This window comes from Macrosteles quadrilineatus, unplaced genomic scaffold (assembly GCF_028750875.1).
Source record: "Macrosteles quadrilineatus isolate MER2022 unplaced genomic scaffold, UCM_ALF_1.0 Scaffold_6__1_contigs__length_79288215, whole genome shotgun sequence".
Classification (NCBI taxonomy): Eukaryota; Metazoa; Arthropoda; class Insecta; order Hemiptera; family Cicadellidae; genus Macrosteles; species Macrosteles quadrilineatus.
The window spans coordinates 11,814,439-11,839,708 of NW_026542599.1; the positions used below are offsets into that span (position 1 = coordinate 11,814,439).

Below are 25,270 nucleotides of genomic sequence, written 5' to 3' on the forward strand. Positions count from 1 at the left end.
TGGAGGTAGGGAAAAGTCCGGACTGCAAACATTTCCGCTGCCTCGCGAGGTTGACTCCCTTTGTATTATGTACTTGAGCGCCTTTATATGGCTGACGAGGAGGCAGTTGATGCAACCCGCATGACGGGACAACATTTTTTTGAACTAGCTACTAGTAGTAATCGGCCAAGTGCCAGCTTAGACGTCACGAGCTGTACAAAATTTTAAAAATCAAATTGAAATCAGAAAGAATGGACCAGCATACCTGGGAATGGTTGAGGACAGGACTGACACTGTCGGAGACGTAGATGACGCGACCAGTGTCACATGTGACTACAAACAAGAAGCCATCAGCTGCTTCTAGTATCAGGTGTTTCAGCTCCTGGTCTGTGAGGAACGAAGGTTTATATGTGCCGTCTGTGCTGGTGTTGCCTGTACCTACAACAAACACGACACTCAGTTATTGTTAGCGGTATGTTGTTTACAAACTAAAATGTTTCCAAAGAACAGACTACTTATGATTGCCAAGATCCTTCGTTGAGATATTTGATCTAATTGAATACAAACAACACAAATGTTCTAATACAGCGTGCTACACTAATCTTTGTCCTAAGTTACATCGCATAGAGCATCGTAATTGTACATAATATCATTTAAATTAAAGAAAAAAAAATATCAAAATAAACAGTACCTTAAAATTACTTTTAAATACGATGGCAACATACACAGCCTGTGTTGTTTCATAGCCCAACAATGATAATGCATTGGACCATAGATGAAAGAGTTCACATTTCTGTGATTAGATGTAATAAGCATAATTTTTAGTTTCAAACAGATGTTTACGTGGTCAATAAAAGATGTCTTACGATAAGAGAATCGAGTGATCTCCTTAAAACAAATTATGTAGAACCATATTGGCTTACTGGTAGAAACCTTGGATTTAGCTCTATGAATATACATCTTTTTGCATACTACCATAATCGGATACATTTTCTTCACTTGACACTCAAGTGTGCCAAAGGTTTACAGTTTTTAGCCAATTTTCCTGTAGGAAAGAAGCAATTACCGTTGGTGGCACGGAAAAACCTAGGTCTGGTAACAATTAATTTTTTTCATTCTGATGTTCCCACAGGCCAAGTACATTATTCGTTTAAAATTTTTATGTAAACACGATAGGGCCTATCTTGAGCAATTTTGGTTATTAAATTTCACATGTGTGATTAAGTTTGTAAGCCAACAAGATCGAGTCATAGGAACATTATTCCCTTAAGTCCTCCTTAAGTCTTGTGACATTTAAAATTTCTTTTCAAATTTTTTTTTTCAAATTTTTACTGTTATTATATAGCCATTGTGTAGAGATAAAAACTAAGTTGAGCATTGAAGCATTGTTATTTTTACAAGAATAATAATAATAACAACTGCACCTTTAAAATGTGTGCTACCCTAAATTTATCCACCAAGGAAGGGGGTTTTATTGGTAAAAAATTGGTTTCACCCATTTTTAACCCCTAAATCGTAAAGTTTTGCAATTTATCTCAACTATTTAAAAGAGTAAAAAAACAAATAGTACAAATAGTAGTAGTATTGGTACTAAAGCGTTGTTGTATACCTTAATGGTTACACAGAATATTTATAAATAGTTTCCTGATCAGCATCATACATGTTATTAAATTACCTGAAAGTAAAAAAATTATGTCAAATAACACTTGTTTAAGTTTACAAGTGTTATTTGACATAATTTTTTTCCTTCCAGGTAAAGATAATTTCAAGATCTTAAAAAGACAAAAAATATTAAAAAAATTACCAACAGTTTAAAGAGGTGAAAACTCATATCTTGTTGATAACAATTGTGTTTAACAGAGACAGTTAATCCTACAGCAACAGTAAGTAACTAACAGGCAACCAGCATATCACGTCTTAATGGCTCAACTTGCAAATCCCCCTTGAATAACTGTAAGCTGGGCAGATAAGGATGAGAAGTGGTTATATGTGATTCTCAACTGATAATTCCCATTACAACTAAGTTCGAGTCAGAAAACGTGATGTTAGAATAGGTTTATACAATAACTGTAGAATATAAATGTTTTTATAAAGTTGTATTTAATAGTCATCATGAAAATTATTCATGTTTTCTAAATCTTGACATTACATTAATGGTGCTAAATGTAAAAACCTAAAGGTGGCAATAACTTGAGCTCGATCGAGTAAATGTAGGTTTGCACATACCGGATTTCATCAGTCCATGATTTTTACTCGAGTAATCGTGTTGACGGACATAGATACATACAAATTTGAATGGATGGCGTCTTTAACCTCTGGGTACATTAACACGAAAAAGTAAAACCGTCCCGAGTCTAGGTCTTACCATGAGACCTATAGTAATATCGATTCCCTATTGGGGAGTTCGCTAAAAGACGCAGACACCCTTTCAGTAAAATATTTATGGAAAAGCCTCTGTTAATTTGAGTTCCGTATCAAACAACATACTATACAGGGTGTCTTGCAACCATATGAACAAATTTTGTCACGTTATTAAGCATGTCAAAAGAAACAAAAAATGTTTTATAATATATGTCCTATCTCACTCCGTTTACGGTCTACTGTATCTGTCTGTATGTGTTTAGTACAAAAACATTCATACCTCCTTGATGGTTTGAGCAATAGGATTGAAATCCAGCAAAAATGTTTATCTTATTGACCACTATATTTTTACAAAATACGAATAAAACTTCTTAAACCGTTTTAATAAAAACGACGGCTATTTTAAATATTTGATGCCATATTCTATGAAAATCGTTAATTTTTACAAAAGAACTGCGATAGGCCATAAATTTAGCAAATTTTATGCAGATTTCAACGATATCTTTTAAGCTTAATTTGGACAAGAACTGAGGAATCATTTTTTTCTTGCTTTTTAATGTTAAATTGATAAAAATACTTTTGCACATTGTTTAAATGTAAAAAAACTGTAGGAAGAGAAAACACATTTATTTAAAGTTAAAATTTATTATTGTTACAGAAGTTTTACTAAAATATAAATTTATAATGTCACCGAGTTTTGATCAAAGAAGAAAGTAATGATAACTAAATGAAAACCTGTAAAATCTAACCCAAACATTACAATATCTATAACACTCCCTCACGAAACATATCATATCCAAATTTCTTATCAAATCTCATATCAACAAATCCCGCAAAACATCTAATTAAGCCACACAAACCACGTTCACAAAATTAACACTCAGTTAATTAAAAACGTAATAATATCCGCAATGAGGCGTTCACCGTTTACAACACGAGTCGGACAGAGATTACGTTTACGACCGAGTCTAAATTACGCTTCAACTTAAAATGTAATTTGTATACGTCAACGTCGAGGCGGGTGGGAAGGGTGAGTAGGGGAAGGGGTGGTTTTAATTTGCCCAACAATCAAGTTGCGTCTTGGCCTCTTGATTTCTAAGACTCGCTGAAATAATAATTGGGAAATAAAAAGTACTCTGGGTCGTAAACAATGGACGGATACGTGACTAATTACTGTACTGTACTGAGACAGACAGGCGATGCAGTGATGCAGACTGATTATGGTACTATACGATAATTATCGTACTGCTAATACACCGAAAATTATGGTACTATACGGTAATTATCGTACTACTATAATACACCGAAAATTATGGTACTATACGGTAATTATCGTACTACTATAATACACCGTACGAAAATTATGGTAAACGAAATTACACATGTGTATTCAAATTGTGTGGGTAGCCGAGTGGTTATGTTCGCCTTCAAATCTTAAGGTCGCTGGTTCGAATCCAAGCGGGTGAGTTACCAGATGCCATTTGTCATTGGACAATCAAATTCATGATGCGTTCCAACAGGTCGACGTTAGATAGTGACAAGACCAGAGTTTTAGAACAATCCCTAACAAAAAGCGTCAATAAATGCCATTAAAGTAGACACAATAAATAACGAGTTGGTATAGAAAAACTATCGAATAAACATATTTCTCGTCTAATTAATGGAAAACCATGTAAGGTGTGGCAAAAGTCGGGGCTTCAGTGCCCAAGGTTCCCGAGTTCGAACCCCGGCAATCACCAATGGCGCGCGATTTCCCACGAACTTCTAGGCCCAACCTAAAGTAATGTGTAAACGGTTCTAGGCCTAGAATCCTAATGCGAAGATCTAACATACAACAAATCTATAGACAAAACGGATGCCCAATTTCGATCTTGGTAGAACAAACATAACTGGTTCAATGTATTTACAGTTCAAACTAACCCGCGCATCTCTATAACTAACTATGTAGATTTTTTAACTAATTGTAGCGATTGTATGAAGGGTTGTGGTAGTACAATGACAAGCGGTCGACAGTGACAGGTATAATGGCCAACAATGAGACATGCTCTCCGACCGCAACTACCCCACACATACACATCATCCCTTACTGTCACTGTAGTCGCCCTACGCACGTAATGATGTTAAACAGACGAATCGGTCAGTGATCATGTTGAACTGCTAGATTAGTTAAAGTTAACAGGTTGTATTTTTAGTTAAATTTTCATATAGAGAGTGAGGTCTCCTGGTAAGACCTAGCTCCAGGGCCACTTTACTTTTTCGTTTAGATAACTCCAGAGGCCAAAATCACCACCCCGTTCACATGTATGTTTCCGTTAGCACGATAACTCGAGTAAATATAATCCAATTTTGATTAAATTACCTCGTGTAAACCTACGTTAATTCGAACGAGTTCACAAACCAGGTTCATTGGACTTTAGGAAATCATGTCGTTTAATTTTTCCAATCGTGGAGAAACTAATGTAAATAAAGAGTAAAACTAAACAGCAGACGTTGGGTTTAGCTTTAAGAATAGCGGAACTAAGGAAGTATTAATCAGTGGTTTTCTTTTACGATTTTCAAGCTTTGACTGGGTTTGTTGCTAATCTTGTTCTGTTTTACTGTAATTACTTTGCCACCTGACGACGGGATCTGACTCTAGACCACGAAACGTCGCACAAACTTGTTCTTTCTTCAAAGCATGAATAAAAATGTGAACGAAAATAAACCTTCAAATAGTGTAAGGAAGAAAGTTCAAGCTACGATAATAATAATAATGTAATAGCGTGTATTTTGGACCTTTTCCGCTAACTCATAACCTAAACTTTTTTTAAAGTTGAAATGTTAGTTAAATAATCTACAAACTCTGTTCAGGATTAGGTTGTGTTCGGATAGGTCAGTTTAGAACCTAGACATATCTAAAACGTCAATCCTGTTACATACAAATTATATAGTGGTAGTATATTGACGGGGGGAGCGAACTGGTCTAGTGGTTAGAGCGCGGGACTTCAGTTCCCGTGGTCCCGGGTTCAATCCCGCCAAATCAACAATGGATGTTATCAATGCCGCAAGCCGCAACCCCTAGTTCTAGTCTGAAGTAATGTGAAAAAAATCCCAGGCTCGTACCTAGCGTCTTAGGAAAAAAAGAAAGTATATTGACGGAAAAAGTAATTTCTTTTTAATGGAACGTAGAAAACCTTGATAACAAGACTCTCATGGGGATTATCAAATAAGACTTGTTATCAAGGTTGACTTCTTATCGAGGTTTGCAATAACATGTAATTAAAGGGTAAAATAAATTCTAGGGAGTTTGAAAAGGACACTGGTTATCAAGGGTGACTTTTTATGGAGGGTCGTGTTATCAAGGTTCCACTGTACTTCCTAACTATAGATTTAGCAAGAATCTACTGACACGATCGACCACAGTAGAATGTGACACAGTGATGTCGCGATGTTTGATGTTTGAAGTAGCACAGACAGTCCGACATCCGGCCCGGGGGACCAAATTCAATCTGACACCTTCCAACACAAACCGCACAATCACACAGACACCGCTACTTCTCCCTCCCCCTCCCCCTCCTACATCACCGTAGACTCTTTGTTTCATCTTTCATGTTCGATCTCCTCGGGGAGTACGACTATACGAGACCCTTCGGTAGTGGTATTGAAATAGCGATCCTGTCCATAGTGTGTGGAAAACAAGGTAAAATACGTCGTGGATTTTATTGGGAGATTTTAAGTACTGAAGAGTTGTCTTGCCAAGTGACACATATTTTAAATCATCTATGAAATTAAATTCGAGATAATGTGATACGGCTTATTGAAATAGCGTTTGCGCACGAGCAAAACTTTGTAAACAGATTAGATTTTTTTACATGAATAAATTATCGTATAAAGTCAGAGTTTTATACACACTCGCCTGAGAGAAATCTTTGAGTGAATTCGAGACCTGAAATCTCACTAGCGACGGTGTCCTCTATGTTTACTGGACAACTATGCAAATACCCATAGCCTAAAGAAATAGTAAAACCAGATAATAGTTAAAGCTGTCATAATCGCTCCAAAACGTCACCAACACGTAACATACTAATAAAAACAACCTTCAGATATTTATAGTATAATGGTAAAGATTAACTGTAGTACCTAGATCCAAGATGTCAATGTTCACTTAACACACCATCGCATTTTGATACGAAGATGCACAAAGGATGATTTGGTCGTGTAACAGCTAGCTTTATAGCCAGGACCATATTATCTATCTCAATGATCGATGACAGTTGAGTCCAGTTCCAAAATATTAAAACCCTGTTTTTTGTCAGTATCAAACCATCGACCTTCCGAGGAGAGCACAGAGCCTAACCATTTACCCAGCTATATCCTGGCTTACATAACCTCATTATACATTAACGGTTTAAAAGACCATTAACCGCAGTAAAATTTAACAGCACAAACCATCTGTACACTTGGCATTAAAAGTCTACACAATTCGCCACACACGTAGGAGCGTTGTAGGTTGTAGCCAAACCAAAGCCATAAAACAAGTAAAGTGCTTCTAGATCGGACTCTGGGGAGGTTGTCTTTACGACCACGTGTCTAGCAGGGTCTGAACGTGTCAGGACAAGTCAGGACATGTCCGGCGGTGAATCATTGATGCTGCTGGTAGGGACAATCACTTTGATACAATCATAGGGATGTAAAAGACATTTTCCAACAGAAGAGTTTTTTATAAAGTTCTCAGACATTGATGAAGTTTTATTTAATGTTTTGGTGTTTATCTCCGCCGATGGAATTTTTTACGTTTTTAAAAATAGGAACCTTCCTAGCCCTGGTCTCGTAACTCTGGACCTTAATGTTAGCAGCAAATTGACATTCCGATGGGAAACGGCATCTGGATCCAGAATCGAAAACAATTAATTTTACAAGTAAAGGATTTTAGAATCACATCCATCATTAACTGTAATACTGTGAACATCAGAATTGTATGTTTAAAACGAGTTAAGACCCTCATATATCTTACAAAGACAAATGGAATAATAGAATACACAATGTTTATTTAGCTAAATAATGCCGACATGGAGTACATGTAACGTACCCAAGTTTAACTATGTTCCCAAAACTCGCACAAATGAAACTAAAGCCGGGATCACACTATGTAGCAAAACCTGCTATAAACCTTTTGCTATATAACATTGTTCTAATAACTTAAAAGCTATATAAAATTGCTATATAACTTATACTATACAAAAAAGTTACAGACAATTTTAGTGATTCCGGTGCCCGTATGTATGCTACATGTATCCCAACCTCACTCGCATTCCGTATCACATTTTTGTAAATATGTCGGGGATCGAACTCATACCTCCAACATGCCAACACCAACAGAACCCCCTATTCTAGCTCTACCTGGAATATCTTTTAGGTTAGAGTAGCTTTTATCTCTTAGACTGGCATATACCCGACTTCCCCGCATTCCACCATATTTCCCCCTTTTGAAGGCCATTTCCCCGATCCAAAGCCTCATTCCCACCGACTGTCGTAGTTTGTTTGTTTGTGCAGTTTGCAGTTCTGATTGATAAGCTCAGTCACCCCGTCCGTGTCTCAACCCAAAACACAGCTGCTTGCACAGCACTCGGCCACAATACATTGTCGCCGATACAATGTATTGTGTGCACAGCATTGTGTATTGTGTTGCGCAAGTCCTACGATATTGGGAGTTTTAACACAATTGACGCTGTCACAGTTGTTGTGAGGGAGCACTACTAATTCAACGTCAAAATAGTTGGTGGGCATCATTAATTAAAAGTGCAATGGGAAATATCACCCTAAGTCCATGATGAATCTCTCTGTATCGAGCTAGCAGCCTATATTGTCTGTGCTAAAAGTTTCACTAGGGGCCTGGGGCGGTCGGTTACCTTAGGAAATCACAGTTTTGAATACAATAATAAACATGCGGATTTCAATGTGCTTTTCCTACTTGCAACTACCCAAAAAAACGTGTGTCATACGTGATGAGGAAATTTTTTATTATTTTCAGAGGTATGGATTTTTGGTGCAACGATAAAAAAAGCAGAATTCCAGGACCACGACATGATTGCGTTTCCAAACGTAGTCAAACATGAAAAACTACTAAAAACCAAATTAACATTCAGATTTTACCGTGAAATGGGCCTACTAGCAGTTTGAAAAGAGCGAACTGGTCTTGTACAGCACGGGACTTCGGTCTTTGAGCTTCCGGGTTCGAATCGTACCAATCACCATTGGATTTAAAATCTAAATATTATATATCTAAGTGATAATGCCACAAACTTAGGCATTCTGAAGTAATATGAGAAATGATCCCGGGCAAGAGCTTAGCGTCTCAGGAAAAACAATACAGTTTGAAAAGAATCGTTAAAGAATTTATACGTAGGCTACTGCAAGGAGTAATTAGTATTGTTTAGCAACGGCCAACATGCTGTATATCAATTCACTGCACATGACATAAAAGTGTTTTCTTGGAACAAAACACGGTTAGGATGTAAAGAGGAAAATTGCTATGTAAATTAATGATAATCCCGTGATAATATGCTGGAATGATAAACCCAAGCAAGGTATTTACACAGGTATCAGGCAAATAAATTTGCATCTTGAATACAGTACTTTGATTAAGGGGGAAGAAATCTAGAGGAATTTGTTTTTATCGTTTATCTGACACTACTTCAATGTTCTTCAATGTTCTAAGGGTTTTGATTTGAGTAATTTAGTATTATTTTCACAATTGCGGTCTTTTAGTATCAGTAATGTACAATTCATAACCCTCTTTTACTCTAAAGTTCTGCTTTGCCAATTAATTGCAAATTTTAAACATTAATACAATCATCGTCGAAGTTACATCAAACATTTTCCTTGTTCTAACAACTTTCGTTATCTACTGTTGGGTCCCTTCAAAAATCTTCTGGTCTTCTTCGGAATTTAATTTTACTACTATACAAGATTAAACTTAACGTCGAATTAAGATCCCGTTTTTAATTCGCAGCCTCACAGCTGCAGTATTCTTTTACACAATATTTTTTGAGTTTTCTTCATCATGCAATTTGAATTAGTTTATCACAAAAACATAGTTTTGCCTCAACTTGGCTTCATCTCCTAAACAAATAATCATTGTTTATTTAAATAGTACCTCTCGATTCTTCATGTTTACTTATTTAATATAGCACTTTGATATTTAAATTTACTTATATAAGTGTATAAGTTTTTATCTATTTATGTTTTAGAGGTTAAGTGTCAGAGAGGACTTCTAACTTCGCCTCTTAAATAAAGACATTTTTCATTTTATTTCATTTCTCGATACTACATGTATATCTCTAGCCCTGATACTACATAACATCCTCCACTACTTCTCCCCCTCCCAATTAACAATTAATTGGTAATTTGTTTTTGGTTTTTTTTTTGCTTCTACAGACAGCTACCCGAGATATTATAACATGTAACGTGTGCGTAAACACATTAAAAACCCTTCTGTACCTCAATTTGTCTAAGAACCGAATTAAAAAATCTGTTCATAGAGCAAAATCCAAGGCACTATGCCATTGAAGTACAGGTTCAGTGGAAGGCACTGTTTCGAAAGAATACGCATCAGGCAGGCATTACTGCAAAAATTAATTTACTGGAAGACATCACGCTGAAATGCACTGCACCAAAAGAATATGTAAATCAGTTATAACTCCAACACCTATTTTCCTGGAAGGGCTGCGTACAATGAGGCATTACTCCGAAACCTATTTCACTAGAAGGCACTGGCCCGAAAGGCGCTGGTCCGACAAAAGGTAAGAGAATTACAGTTTTAGAATTGGAGCAGAGCCGTTTCAAAGTTATGTCATTCGGAGTCATGCCTTTCAAAGTCGTACTTTTCAGAGTTAAGCCTTTCTGAGTTACGTCTTTCGGAGTTATGCAATTCGGAGTTATGTCTTTATGATGTACGCCTTTCGAGCTACGCCTTTCTAAGTTGCATCTTTCGGAGTTATGAAATTCGGAGTTACGCATTTTTGGAGTTACGCCTTTCGGAGTTACGCCTTTAGGAGTTACGCCTTTGTCTAACCACACTTAGGTGCAACACTACTACTACTTGAACAGTGATCACTCACCTCTAAGCGCCTTCATGTGAGCCACAGCCATGCGCAGGATGGTGAGTTTGTCCGGTTTCCTCGCCAGCGCGCTGCAGGTAGGCACCATGTCGGACAACTCGGTGATGTAGGCCGTCATCTTGTTGCGCCTCCGTCGCTCGATTTCGCAATGGTTCTCCCTACAGTTGTTTCAAACAGACACGAACCTCCAGGTAATTATAAGGCGACAACAAACATACCAATTACACTAGTAAATACTACAAAACCCTCGTTAATCCCGACATTGGGACGGGACCGGAGTCGTCCGGATTAACGAGAGTTTGGATCACACCAACTTAATATTAATAAAGAAAACACTAATTATTGGTTTAACCAGTCTTCTAAAAATACCAACTATTATCACGCATTTCCATATTTTATTATGTGTAACACACTCCTAGGGGGAGTGGGTTATAGGGGCACCCTCAAAAACTCTGAAATTTCGTACGAAAAGATTTGAATATTTTCACACTTATATTTTACGCCGTATTCAACGATCTCGAACATCCACTACCTTCCGTGAATGAAAATAGCCATGTTAAGACACAAGTTATGGCAGTACAATTAGTATAATAAACTAACTGTGCATGCCATCTTTATCGACATTCTGAATTTGTGTCAATAATGTAGAATGTTTACAGCTTTTAGTGAAAGTAATGGTAAATCGAATTTAGAATGTTAACGTCGGCTGTTAGGCTTTTTATAAATTATAGGTTAATTTCTAAAAACTGAAACCCAAAATTAAATATGGCTTCAACATTCCCTTTTCTTAAAATTATCTTTCCATCATCACACATAAGAAACATGAGGATCTAGTGGTTGATTTAGAATTAAAAAAACTCGCAGGTGATGTTTGATAATTTTAATATACAAGATGAAATCCAAACAGACACGCGAAATAGAAAATCAGTAAAACAGCCAGGAAGTAATAAACCTCATGTTACTCAGGTAATTTCCATCACCTAAGCGTTACATAGACGTGACAGATGCGTCACGTGACGTCACCTCTACGCAAACAAACGTAACGAGTTACGTCATATACCAGGAACAGCTGATACTATCTAGTATGAATATTTCATCGATGTTTTAATTATAGCTTTCATTTCTAGAAAATCGATGAACGTGTCCACTGTGGGTGCTGTGCGCTAAACTGCGTTGTATTACTACGCCCACTTTTATTATTTATGTGAATGGTAAAATATTGTTATCTTTAGCGGGGAGTTTCCTTAACGTAAAATACCCTTTCCTTCCGTGTGTCAGCAACCCTAGATAATCATTCACATTTAATGTTTTAATCTTAAATGGTTAAATCTGGTTTGTTTAAGGAAATATTTAAGGGGACATCCCATGGAATTTTGCAGGTTCGCTGAGGCGGGGGTATTTGTTTCCTTTACTTTTTATCTTCACTTTAGACGTATTTTGTCACTACCCTTGGTATTTGTACCAACGTCGTTAACCTGTAGTTGAGCAGCATCATCATTTCTCATCCTAATGTAATTATGTTGTATTGATAAAACCGCACGTCACAAAAATTATGTTTTGTTTATTTATGATTTGCGGAGATGATAATTGAAATATTAAAACTATGGTAGTAGGCTATTCTTCATTAAACTATGTCAACCAATAAGTGTATCAAACAAGTTTCAGAAATGAACTTGAATGAAACAGGCAGTGAGTGCTGAAGTCAACACGAAAACGAGAACAACCAGAAAAGCGATCACGGTAAACAAATTGAAGCGACAACGAGTGCTGAAGAACACATCACAGGAACAGAAACGATTGGAAAAGCGATCGCAGTGAACAATATGAAGCGACAAAGAGTGCTGAAGAACACATCGCACAAACAGCAACGATTGGAAAAGCGATCGCAGTGAACAATATGAAGCGACAGAGGGTGCTGAAGAACACATCGAAGAAACAGCAAAGATTGGAAAAGCGATCGCGGTGAACAATATGAAGCGACAAAGAGTGCTGAAGAACACATCGCAGAAACAGCAACGATTGGAAAAGCGATCGCAGTGAACAAATTGAAGCGTTAAAGAGTGCTGAAGAACACATCGCAGAAACAGCAACGATTCGAAAAGCGATCGCGGTGACAACCAGCGAGCGGGTGAAAGAAACATAACTAACGTCGTGAGCAAATGAGATAAAAGCAGAGATCAGTGCAGGTTGTGATAGATCAGAAAGACTTACTAGGAGACCGGTCGCTCGTTAACACAAGGTGTGGGCGAGACACAACCTCCCGGGGTACACCTGCAAAACCGAGGCTCGTCAGAACCATCACAAATTGACAAGTATTTCAAACAATGATCCGATGAATGAACAATCTTCCACGGAAAAGGTATCTTCCGCTAGAACATTAATTGCTCGGAAAGGTTCTATTGTAACAAAACTGTGTCAATCTAAAGTCTCATTAAGACATCTATTTGTCAAAATACACATGAAAAACAAAGGCCCATCAGAACCAACAGAGATTCAGAAGACTTCCGAACAATTATCGGCAAAAAACAATCTTCGACAGAAAAAGTACCTTCCGCTAGAAAATCAACTTCTCATCAAAGTTCTATTATGGCACAAAATTTTAATCAAAACGTCTTATAACGATATCTACCTCTTGATTGTAAGAGGGGAGGACTCATGGTCCAAGCACGTCAACCAAAGCTTATTGTGAATCCCCTAGTCTACCTAGGAGGGAATCTATCTAACTCTTAAAAGTGTCATTTTGACATCATGTTCAGTCAATAAATTCCATTATGATATGGCCTTAAATATTTGTGAGATCACAGCTTCTGTTTAAAATGTCTATCATGTCATTTATATCTCACAAATGATCGGTTACTGTGTTATAAAGTACTAAAAGGTCAACAGCAAATGCAACAAATATTTCACTATCACATTACAAAACCCGGTTAAAAAAGTACCCCATTGCAGCCTTGGTCTATGTCAAATAAATTCTACAAAGACAAGAAAAATGCTTGAACTCTATTTGCAAAAAAATTGGATTCAAAACATTCCATTACAAATTATGCCAAAGAGGTGCCACAAAGACAAAAGCCCGTCTCAACGATTCCATTCTAGATATCTGCATATTTTCAAAACTGCAAGGAACCTCAACCGAAGGTGTTTTGGCTATATTTTCATACATCTGTTTCGTAAACAAGATAGTCAAAATTACCTTTACTATTTCATTCCTCTGTGACTTGACATCATAACAAATCAATTTAGTCAAATGTATATGTTTGTTGGTGATAATCGAGCTAATTCTTTGAAAATGCAGTGTGAACACAATATATTTCCCATAACTGCAATGACTCACGCCAAGATAGTCACGCCTATCAGTTAATCTGTTGTTTTCACCATTTGTTAGAATCTCAAACTAATCTGGAATCTGCCTTTCGCCCTCCGCTATTGTTGTTTGAGAATAAACAGCAAACTGTAAGTTTTAGCCAAAATATGAGATAAACATATATTGACATAAGCAAATTAAAGTGCGTGACCAAACATAAGAAAACATCACAGGCGTCAGACTTAACAATGGGATGAAAAGCCCAAAGGCAATGTTGTACATTGTTGTGCATAGGGAGTTTCAACGGTATAGCAAGGATTGTCGACTCTGGACCCTCAAAAATATTCTCATCTGGCTGTCAATTAAAGATGCTATCCAACCAAAGGTCGACACTACAATATTACCAGGGTTGGGTTTCCTATACGAAAACGTTAAAAACCACCAATAACGTACAAACACAAAATACGCATGGACATCCCTTTGGATGTCATCATTTTATCATTTTAATTTAAAAAATTAAGGTTGCTATGAATTGGCTAATTTTATGAAAAAAGATTTCAGGAAGACTTTTGTTTAGCATTTAAAATTTCCTATCTAACGACACTAAGTTCAAAAAGATGGTAGAAAAATAACTGAATGTTACGATATTTAGTTGTAAAATTATGGCTTGCCTCAATTCACAATTAAATAACAATCGTGATAGGCTTATTTCAGTGAAACTTTGAATTGATTAGGATACATTTTTTTCTGACGCGGGTCTATTTTACTTTAACATACATACCAAGTTTCATAATGATCGGTTGAACAAATTTAACGATAAAATGTTTATGTGAACAAACAAAATGGTGACTGTCGGCCTTAGTCACTAACAAGACTACAAAATTGCGCCACTCATCCTACACTCATCTCCATTCACACTTGGCTTAAAATACCTACTTTGAATGGTCGCCATTTCATTGAAAAGTATTGAAAGTATTGAATATCTGGTTAACAAAGGGATTTTGAGAAAAACATATATTCTTGATTTTCTCTTTATTTTGCCTCAAAAAATCGTTTCCCGGAGTAGCTGTTTACTTACGGGACACCCTGTATGTATTTTCAGATTGTATTTCCTGTAGACTCCAGTGTGGCACGGCCGTCAGAGACGGTGGTATCTGCCAAATTGGCAAAGTTACCACTTTGAGAGAGATGGAGAGAGCGAGAGATAGCTAGGTAGGTTTACGAGGTCGTAACCGCAAGTGGCTCAATGGATCGTAAACAAAGAAGCGATTAGTGACAGTAAACACCTCTGACTATCACACCTACTTGACTTGGTTTAAACTATGTTGCATTCATATCTGACAAGATCTGTTTACAAGATCACCTCAAAAGCGATACTACAGTAATTAACTTGGACCAACGACTCTATAGACTTCGGCGACGTCTTGATCATCTTGTTCATCGCTCTTGTACATTGCCAGGGTGAATGGATTTAACATTTATTTTACATCCTTCCTTTATCATTTCTATAAATTATTTGAAGCCGGGAGGTTTGTGGGTTTGTTTTATAAATATCTTTAAGCCCCGGTGTTAAAAATCGTGGTCTAAGGAGCTGACCACGTCACTTATCTAGCAAAAGTAATGGCCGACTGAGTTTAAACATTGCTGCAATGGATCAGAAACTTTATCAGACAAAAAAAAAAATGGTACCTACAACTACTAAGATAAATAAAATAATCAAACATTGATTAATTAGAGGAATCAAATTTCATGATCAAATCGGTGTTAACGTGGATTACTCTATAAGTCTTTGAGAATAATGATATTGGTCTCTTTAAGCCAGTTGTTGTTGGATCTAAGTTTTAAAACTCATATGTAATTTATCGAATCATTCCTCATACTCAATGATTTCCTCATATGGTACATAATTTGGATTTTCCTGTAGATTGGACATTCAACAGCAAAAATCTGTATTTTATAGTGCGTTTCGAGGGTTTAAAAGAATCTTCTGAAGGCGTATCTTCGCAGCCTATACATTTTTTCTTTGTAAAGTGATTTTAACGAGATAAATTGTCCCGATTAAAAAAAATTACAATCAAATCTATTTCTGAAAGCATTTGTGATCACCTTAGTATTTTACAACAATAAGTAAAGGGTACTTATTATAAACATATTAAACATTTAAAAGATAAAATTAATCTTCAAAATCCAACCACCCATTGTATGACGAGACGACAGTGTTGGTGACCGAATTAATAGACGAGTCTAGAGGAGATTATACTTGCAAATGTGATTGAGAGAACGCAGAGCAAGTAACTACTCCACCTTCACTTCACACTACTGTATCAGACAATAATAGGCGCCTCAAAATAAGAAAATAAATAGCAAAACCTAGAAATAATTAGAACACAGATGAAACAATTGTTGTTCGATAGTAAAAGGTATTGTGAATAACATATCAAAAGTCTCCAAAAATATCTTTGGTGGAACGCCACCATTTTTCCAAAATGGCAGCCAAATCCAGTAGTTTTTTGCTTGTTATTGAAATTCTGACTTTACAGTCAATATTGGTGAAAAGTTGTTAATACATTTAATGTTCTTCATGAAATTACCTTTAAAATGGTACCTAATACATGTACCTACAACCAAAATAAACCCCGTAGAAATAATAAAATATTTCAAATAATAATATTTTTTGTAAAATAATGTAATATTCCAAGCAAACAAAAAAAGTCGACATAGGGTTCATATAAACAATTGCAAGTAAACTTTATGGTTTTATTTTTATTTTTAGGTGTGCAGAGTGGCGCACTAAAAGTTGCCAAAAATCAGTCCCCGGGAAACTCATGATATAATGATAAAAAAATAGCGGTTTTTCCCAATATTGGACAAATTTTGAAAAGATGCGACATGCTTTTTTGCAAATTTTTTGAGATATTAAGTTAGAACCATCACCAATAATTATTGGGTAGTCAGTACTTCATTTCGATAGGGAACACGTTTTTGGTCGTCATCTTGAATGCGCCATATTGGATTTATAAAATTTTTTTAAACATTTAAATACTGTATAGTGTTGTGACACATCATTATGAACTACTAGTAGATTTCCACGCTGATTTCAATGCTGAAATCCGTTTTTAAATAAGTTTTTTTCGTTTCTTAAGATATATTAAAACGAAAACTCTCCTGCATGAAAACTACTTATGGACGTATCGTACTTTAAAAATGTGTTTAGATTATTTTTCTCCAGGTCTTATTAAGCTTGCAGGTCGTTCTAGCCTTAAAATATTCAGTGTTGTAAGAGCTTACATTTTAGCTATTTATAGTTAAAACAGGCTAGTTAGAGACGAGGTACAAACCCAACACAATATTAAATCAACCTTTTTTAAATCAGTTATTATTAAAAGATTTATATATCAAAGTACTCAGTAAATGTTTGGCTTTAATTTTATTGATCATTAAATGACACCTGACAAATTTAAAACGAATCATGTAGGCCCACCTTCAATGAACATTAGATTATTGTTATTTTGAAATTTGTCTTTAGTTGAAGACATATATCCCCCATTCTTAATAACTCCCAATAAGGAGTCCATAGCTAAAATAAAAGTCAATACCCTAACGAATAGCTATGAGGAGTTTTCCCGTTTTCACTCTGCAAAACACTACAAAATAAAACCATAAAAAGTTTTGTTGCAAGTTTTAAAGGCCATATCCTATATTTATCTAAATATAATTTCAAGTTACACAGTTACAGTTATTTATAAGTAAAAATCTACGTTGAATGCACTAAATTTTATTAAATACATAAGTTTACATTTAGCATGGAAAAAATTTATCATCACCCCTCTTTTGGCATGTACACTTACTGCCACAACTAGAATAGCGTTTTCAGTGGATGAGCTTTAATAGAGAAAGTAGTGCTGGTGGCATGTGTGTCTGATAAAATTATGTACCATCAGTCAAACATCACCCCCAATCTGTTGGATCTGCCGGTGAACAATTTCCACGCCATACTTGAACCTGATGGTACACTTATGCTGTGGTAGTTTTCAATGTGTTTATAAATTGTCAAAGTACGAAACGTCCATAAGAAATGTATGGGGGAGAGTTTTCGTTTTTATATGCCTATCTTAAAATCGAAAAAAGCTATTTAAAAACGGATTTCAGCATTAAAATCAGCGTGGAAATCTAGTTTATAATGATGTGTTACAACACCATAATTAAATTTAAAAAATATTTATATCCAATATGGCAGATCCAAGATGGCGGCCCAAAAAGCATCCCCTATCGAAATTAAGTACAGACCATCCAATAAATATCGGTGGTGGTCCCAAGTCAATATCTCGAAAAATTTGCAAAAAACCATGTGGTATCTTTTTTGAAAAATTTTTCCAATATTGGGAAAAGCCGCCAATTTTAATTTTTAATTTAGGGGTTTCCCATGGACTGATTTTTTGCAACTTTTGGTATGTCACTCTGCACACCACAACAATAAAAATAAAACCATAAAACGTTTACCTGCAAATTTTTATACGATCCCTGTGTCTGTTTTTTTTTTAGTTCGCTTGGACTATTACATTAATTTATAAAAGCTATTTTTATTTGAAATATTTTATTATTTCTACGAGGTTCTTTTTTGATTGTAGGTACATGTATTTGGTATCATTTTAAAGGTAATTTCAGGAGGAACAAAAAATGTACTAACGACTTTTTACCAATGTTGACTGGAAAGTGAGAATTTCAATAAAAAGCAAAAAACTACTGGATTTGGCCGCCATTTTGGAAAAATGGGGGTGTTCCACCAAAGATATTTTTGGAGACTTTTGATATGTTATTCACAATACTTTTCACTATCAAACTACAATGGTTTCATCTGTGTTCTAATTATTTCTAGGTCAAACCATATATTCAGGGGCCTATAATGATGATCGGGCAAATAGGAACACGAAACAGTTCCTTATTAGAAAATCCCCAACTCCTTTCTTATTAGAGAGAAGTATAATATATTTGTCATGTTAGCTGAATTTGGCGCTAATCTTTCCTTTACATATCCAGAAAAAAATTGGAGTTTTCAGAATTGATTAACTGTTGTTTTTGTCATCAAGTACTTTCTAAGATGTACTTAATGAGAAACACGACATTTAATAACTTCTACAAACAAAATTGATTAAATTCATAATTTTTTACGTAAATAAAGGCGTACTTCTAGTATTACTAGTTGATTGTGATCCCAAAAATAAGGTAACCAGTAGACTGTGTGTAGCAACAGTTAACAATCCTGAAATATGGTAGCAACACATTTAATTGAAAATCTAGTGGAAAATGAAGTGTATTAATTAGATTAGACTTTTTTTTCAATCACTTCCAAGTCTCATGAAATGCATCGATTATCAATGGTATATTTTAATTTAAGATTGATGTGCGTACATCGAAGATTCGTCCATGCAATTCTTGAGTTTTATGTCAACGGATTTTAATCTAATAAAACCTTCGAAAACTTGGTTGAACCCTACATAACAAATCCGATCATTAGTGTAATGGGGTCCTCACTCCTCATAGCTTAACGACCTGATGTCTGAGCATACAGAACAGGAAAAGTGGTAAAATCATAGACTTGATATTCAAATGATGAATTTACCGAAGGCCAAACACTTTAACATTAAAAAGTATATTCATATGTCTTCAGTATGAAAAGTTCACACAGGGATCAATCGACGAACGTGTTAATTAATGTCTTTAAAATTGTAATATGAAATTAAAATATAGACAAACGCTGATGACCGGCTTGGACTTAACGCTCACGATGTCCGCAGTTTGGAATTCTAGATTATTGACCTAAAAGTGTTTAAATATTTCGTATTTATGAACAACTAACTACTATACCCGTACTTACCATCGAAGAGAACAGAAAATATCCTTGTGGCTTTTTTAAGCGATTGCACATTATAGAACCCTACTATTTGTTTAGTTGAAACATCTGTAGAGATTCTTTGATTCTTTTAAAAATGAATACCTACAAGGTAAACATGGGACAATCTAGAGCCACTGGGGTGGAGCTAAAAAGGATTTTGGGAATAGTCCTATTTGTTTAATGGGGAATATAAGCCTGTCAGTTCTAGGTTGGTGTCGAACGCTTCCGCATCATACAGTGCATAGCCGAACTGTTCGCGGCAAATTGTTAGCTCTATCACCGTCGCTGTCAAAACGTATCGTTTGTAGGTTAAATTTAAATTTAATTTAACTGTCATAACCTAACCAAACTAACCAAACTTGCTGATAATGAAAAATCGAATGAAGGTTTACTAATAACAAAATAGTTCTGTTCATAAAATAAAATTACAAATGCCTAACATTTAATTTTATATTTTTTTAAATTACAAAATTAAACTCTCATAACCTAACCAAACCAACCGAACCAACCAAACTTGCTGATAATTAAAAAATCGAATGAAGGTTAATAATCGAAAAATAGTTTTGGTCATAAAGTTATAAATTACAGTATAAGAAAAGATGCACAGATAAGAAGTAATCGCATTCTAAGCGAAATCTTTGACAAAAAGTTAAAGCCTCCGGTGGGATTCAGAATTCTCGATTCCCCACCCCTCCACTGGTGACCACTACCCTCAGGCCATAAATCAGAGGATTAACCCAAACAAAGCTCTGGGACGCTGTCCGTCTACCAGCGTCCATCATGCTAAATTTCAGCTGAATCGGGTAGTTGCATGATAGAGCCCCAAATACACACACACAACTTCAGCTCTATAATATTAGTATGATGATGACGTTTGCAAATGTTCAATTGGGAACACGTATTTGACGAGGCAACCTAAACTACAAGTATTGACGACGGCCCTATTATGTTTAGTTCACGCTCTGTAGAGTCTAGAGTCGAGACATTCCGCAGTTTGCATCCTAGCGGAGGATCCTCCCACTTTCCCCCTTCACCAGGTCCATGGTCTTCTGTGGCCATAAACTATCGCGAGGCTGCCGCGGCGCTGCGGTGCGTCGTGACCGTCCACGTTCCCACGATCCGCTCTCGTTCCTACAGGTCACCCCCGCTACCCGCTGCCTTCATGTGTGTCTCCCTCTCACTATCTCCTACTCCTAGCGAGTAACCTCCAGACGAGAGAGATGTTCTCCCACAAAACCATTGCGAATTGTGGCATGGAAATCTCGTATCTTCACATAATCGCTTAACTACTTTGAGTCCACTCAAACCAACTTTAAAAGGCTGCCTCAACATAAGTTAAGGAACATGACATTGGCTAGGAGATACATGTCTTCCTCCATACCTCTTCCTCTTCCTCTAGTCAGCAGACTCAGCCAGTAACTTTTAGACCAGACGAGAAAGATGTTCCCTGATTAAACCATTGCGAATTTTGGAATGGAACGACAAAGACATTTCTCTACGAGAACTGAATTTGGACGTGTTAATATCATGTTTGAAAAACGTAATTGTCGAATGTAGATGTACCCGTAGTTATAATGATCGCCTTCCAATCTGGAGGTCACTGGATGACACGTCCATGTTTATTTTTATATTCTAGAAATTTCCTACGTTATCTAAAAAAGGTCGATGTTGGATAGTAATAGACAACGTAAAATATCGCAAGGCGTTGAACACAAAGTGGGGAGTCGGTATCCCGGTACCTTCCACTACTTTCTATCAGTTAAGTACCCGCCCACCTCTTGCTTTCCACGCATATAGACCTTTATGAAAAATGAAAGATTGAAAGAGGTCACCAACCTAAAAAAAAATGGAAATAAAAGTGTGTCAATCCCTCCCTACTAAAAACAGCTAGTAACCTCCCAACGAGAATTTTATCCGTTCAAGCTATCACAAAATCCCCAGTACACTACATTTGAAAATCTATAATTCGACTTTCAAACAAATTCGTCAATCCGCTACTAACAACTTATACAGAAACAACCTTTACCTCCATGTTTTAACGGATCACCGACACCCCCCTCCCCTCACCCCACAATACTCGCACATTACTCTGCTACAGCAAGGATTTATCCCGCGTCGCGGCGACAGAGGCGTCGTGTTGTGAACAGATAACCACGTGTTTTCTATTAGCTGGCGGTGATAACTCTTAAACCGTCACCGACTTCTCTCTGGCAAAGAAAATGCGAGCCGAGCTTGTGTACCCAATTATTCTCAAGCGTTCTCAAGGCACAAAAAAAACTGTTCAGTACACGTTAAATTGATTACTGTAAAAATTGTCCTATGACATCTTGTTAACAATATAGCCTTCTTTGAAGTTATGTATATTTTTAGAATTATCAATTTGTATCGATATTGCATGATGGATTTTGTAGATAGATTATAAGTAATTTTGTCTGGATACGTAGATGTTATTTACATTAGAAAATATTAATTTTCAAAGGAACTGTAGTGAAAATTCTGGTTAAATAATGCAACAAATGAGTAGGAATTACATTCTGTCATTACTTACTTTTTTCTTCAGCTAAGTTATCCATTACAGTACCAAGAGAATTTTTTATTTAAGAAGATTTAAAAACTTTCAGCTTTGAACAGAAAGTCCAGTAACGTAAATTAAAATAATAGGTTGGTAAACATCACGAATACTTTAACAGAACCAGTATAATGGACCATAAACAAAAACAAGCCTTAACATATTATTTTTTCGACAATATTCCATTTAAGTAATGTTAAATAATGTTTATTTTCGGGCCAGCCACTTCATTTGTTTATATTTATGATCCATACGGTTCTGTTCGGGGAGCGAGCTGGCGTAGTGGTTAGACCGCGGGACTTCAGTCCCTGAGGTCCCGGGTTCGATCCCCGCCAAGTCACCAATGGATTTTATCTAAGTGATAATGCCGCAACCCCTAGGTCTAGCCTGAAGTAATGTGAAAAACAATCCCGGGCTCGTGCCTAGCGTCCTTAGGACAAAAAAAATACGGTTCTGTTCAAGTAATCGTGGTAAAAATAAACGAGCTAGCCCATCGTTATGATACAAATAATAGTTTACTTTAACACAAAATGATTTTCCAGTAATTATCGTTGATGCCATAACAAAAGAAATTGTTAATTTAATGGTAAAATTATTTCCACATAGTTTGATAATAACCAAATCAACATAAGTGTTCATTATTTTTCGCAACTACAATTCACTCTTCCTATTGCCGCAATATTTTTTTAAAGTTTATCCAATTTTCACACAAGAAATAAAACGCAACCTTAGTTAAAATTCCAGCGATAATTGTAATCGCTGCGGATAACGCAGCGATCGGAATTACAGACCGATCGCATACGATTATTTTCCATTATGAAACTGAAAAATAATCGTACGGGTACGATAATTATCGTGCATCTGGCATTACAGCCTCTAATCACTACAATCACACGAGAAGCGAGCGCCGCTGTTATGGAAAATTGGACCATTATCAACCGCTGGTTATGGTATTGTTATGGCTGCGTTCTGTTGAACCGGCCAATTTGTATTTCGAGGGAACGGCGACTACGAAACATACCTCGATTTGAATCTTCATACTGAAAGAGAAAAATCCTTACACTGACAATTTTTATCGTACATTCATCTTATCAAAACGGAAAGTAGAAACAAAGGTCAATGAATAAATTTACATATGACTTGATTCACGATAGAGTTATTTTAAGGCTACAAATAAACTATAGATTTCCTATGTTAAATCCAGGATTGAATGTATATTGGTGTGCATCTGTTTAGTAATTTACCATGCAAATGATTTTAAAAAAAATCCACGACTCATTTTCCAAGTTTAAAGTCTTCTTCCTTAAATTGAAACCTAAAATGATTAATTTGAATATACTAAAACAATTTTGATATAGTAACAAAAATCAGGTAAAAGTTTCAAGAAATAATTTAACTGAAATTCTTCGAATAACTGGTTTTTAAACATAAAAATTTCGCGTATTCAGTGATATATTTTCTTGCACAGGGGAATGAAAATAAAATTAGGAGTCAGACAAAACTTCTTATAATATTGAAAAGAGGAAAAATATTTTTCCAGGTAATAGTAAAAGTTGTTGTGTAAAAGAAAACATCGAAAAATCTATTGTCTTTAAACATTTGCAGAGAAATCTGACAGACTGATACAGACATGGGCTAACATAATCATAATAAACTTTCCAGAAAACAAATGCAATGCTAAAATAATGAAAATGCATGCATATTGCGAGAAACGTAAATAAAGTGTATAAGACAGTATAAAATAAAATAACATTATTTTCATTTAATTTTATCAGTGAACTTCCAAAATGTGTAGTCCCAACCTTCTGTAAAATGTAGGCTACACTGATTTAATCATGCAATACTCTTTACATAAGAATTCTGCACGATCATTAATTTTGTAATTTTAACCATAAACTCGGACTTTGGCATCCCTATTAATATTTATTGATGTTTTTCGCCAATGTACGGTTAGTTTTGGGAGAACAAACTTGTTAAAACTAAAAATGCATTTTCGTTTTATTAAAAACGCATGTTTTAGTTCAGAACGTGTCTCGTACGGTTACGTAAGAAATGTAAGATATAATATGGCGGTATGGGGATATGGGGGGAGAATCAGAACGGGACATACTTCAGAACATACGGCTCAAAGTTGACCAATTTGATGTATATCTGGAGCTACTGTATTCCGAATCAAACTTTTAATCGATTCAGATGTTGCATGCACTGACATGTGATTAAGTTATATGAATTTTGCCACCCGACACAAAAGAATCTAGGCGTGGGCAAAATCGCAAAAACTGAAATTGCGAATCTGTGAATGATTTCATGTATCTAAGATAAAATGTTACTACGCTTTGTTTTTTTATAAAGGAATTTGATTATTCTTCTGTTGAGTTCCACAACTATTTTAAAACACTACAATTAGAAAATTGAGAAATCTGTTCATTTCTGTTATTAAAATTTCCTAAGACGATATGCCAAATTCGAAGTTAAAATAATACTACGCACAAATTGATATTTTCCTACAGTCACCCGACAAAGTTGGCTTCCTTGTACTGTTTATAGTACAGAAAGCTGCTAATTGCTGCATATTTATACTTTGCCGTACGGTTTATACTTTGCCGTACGGTTTATACTTTGCCGCACATCAGGATTCCAACGAAACAACACAAAACAGCGTGGTTCCATTATGCACGTAATCCGTGTACGCTTGGAAATAGGTTGGCAACACTTAAAGATAATTATACTATGAGTAGCTGATTGACTATTATAACTACGATTTAACCTGTCATTTCGTGTTTATAGTTTCGGTATTTCTGAACTTTCTGGACTTTTCTTTTAAACGTTTTTAAAACCTTCCTACGATCTTAATAAACAAGAAAATACCTTTTAAGCATTTTTTTAGGCGCGGAAACCACTTCAAATTACAAAAACATACGGAACTATATTCTCAAAACGCGGAGCACATTTCTTGCCGAGGAAAAATAGTGGAGTGATACGGACCGCGGGTACTACTTTCTCTAGGGCACCATTTGTGTTGCCAGCTGAACCTAAAAACGTGTTGCATAGTGTTTGAAAGACTA

The 25,270-nt window shown here is 35.9% G+C and overlaps 1 protein-coding gene across 8 annotated transcripts in view; it reads right to left on the reverse strand.

Annotated features, from left to right (window-relative positions):
• The window catches only part of LOC128997671 (aryl hydrocarbon receptor nuclear translocator homolog), a 129,072-nt gene that overhangs the window by 14,690 nt on the left and 89,112 nt on the right, over positions 1-25,270 (reverse strand). For all 8 annotated transcript variants that reach the window (XM_054423316.1, XM_054423317.1, XM_054423315.1 and 5 more), the window contains 2 exons: positions 10,440-10,600; positions 245-417 (listed from right to left, as the gene is read on the reverse strand). In XM_054423316.1, coding sequence (XP_054279291.1) covers positions 245-417; positions 10,440-10,600 — 334 coding nt within the window. The remainder of the gene's footprint in view (positions 1-244; positions 418-10,439; positions 10,601-25,270) is intronic.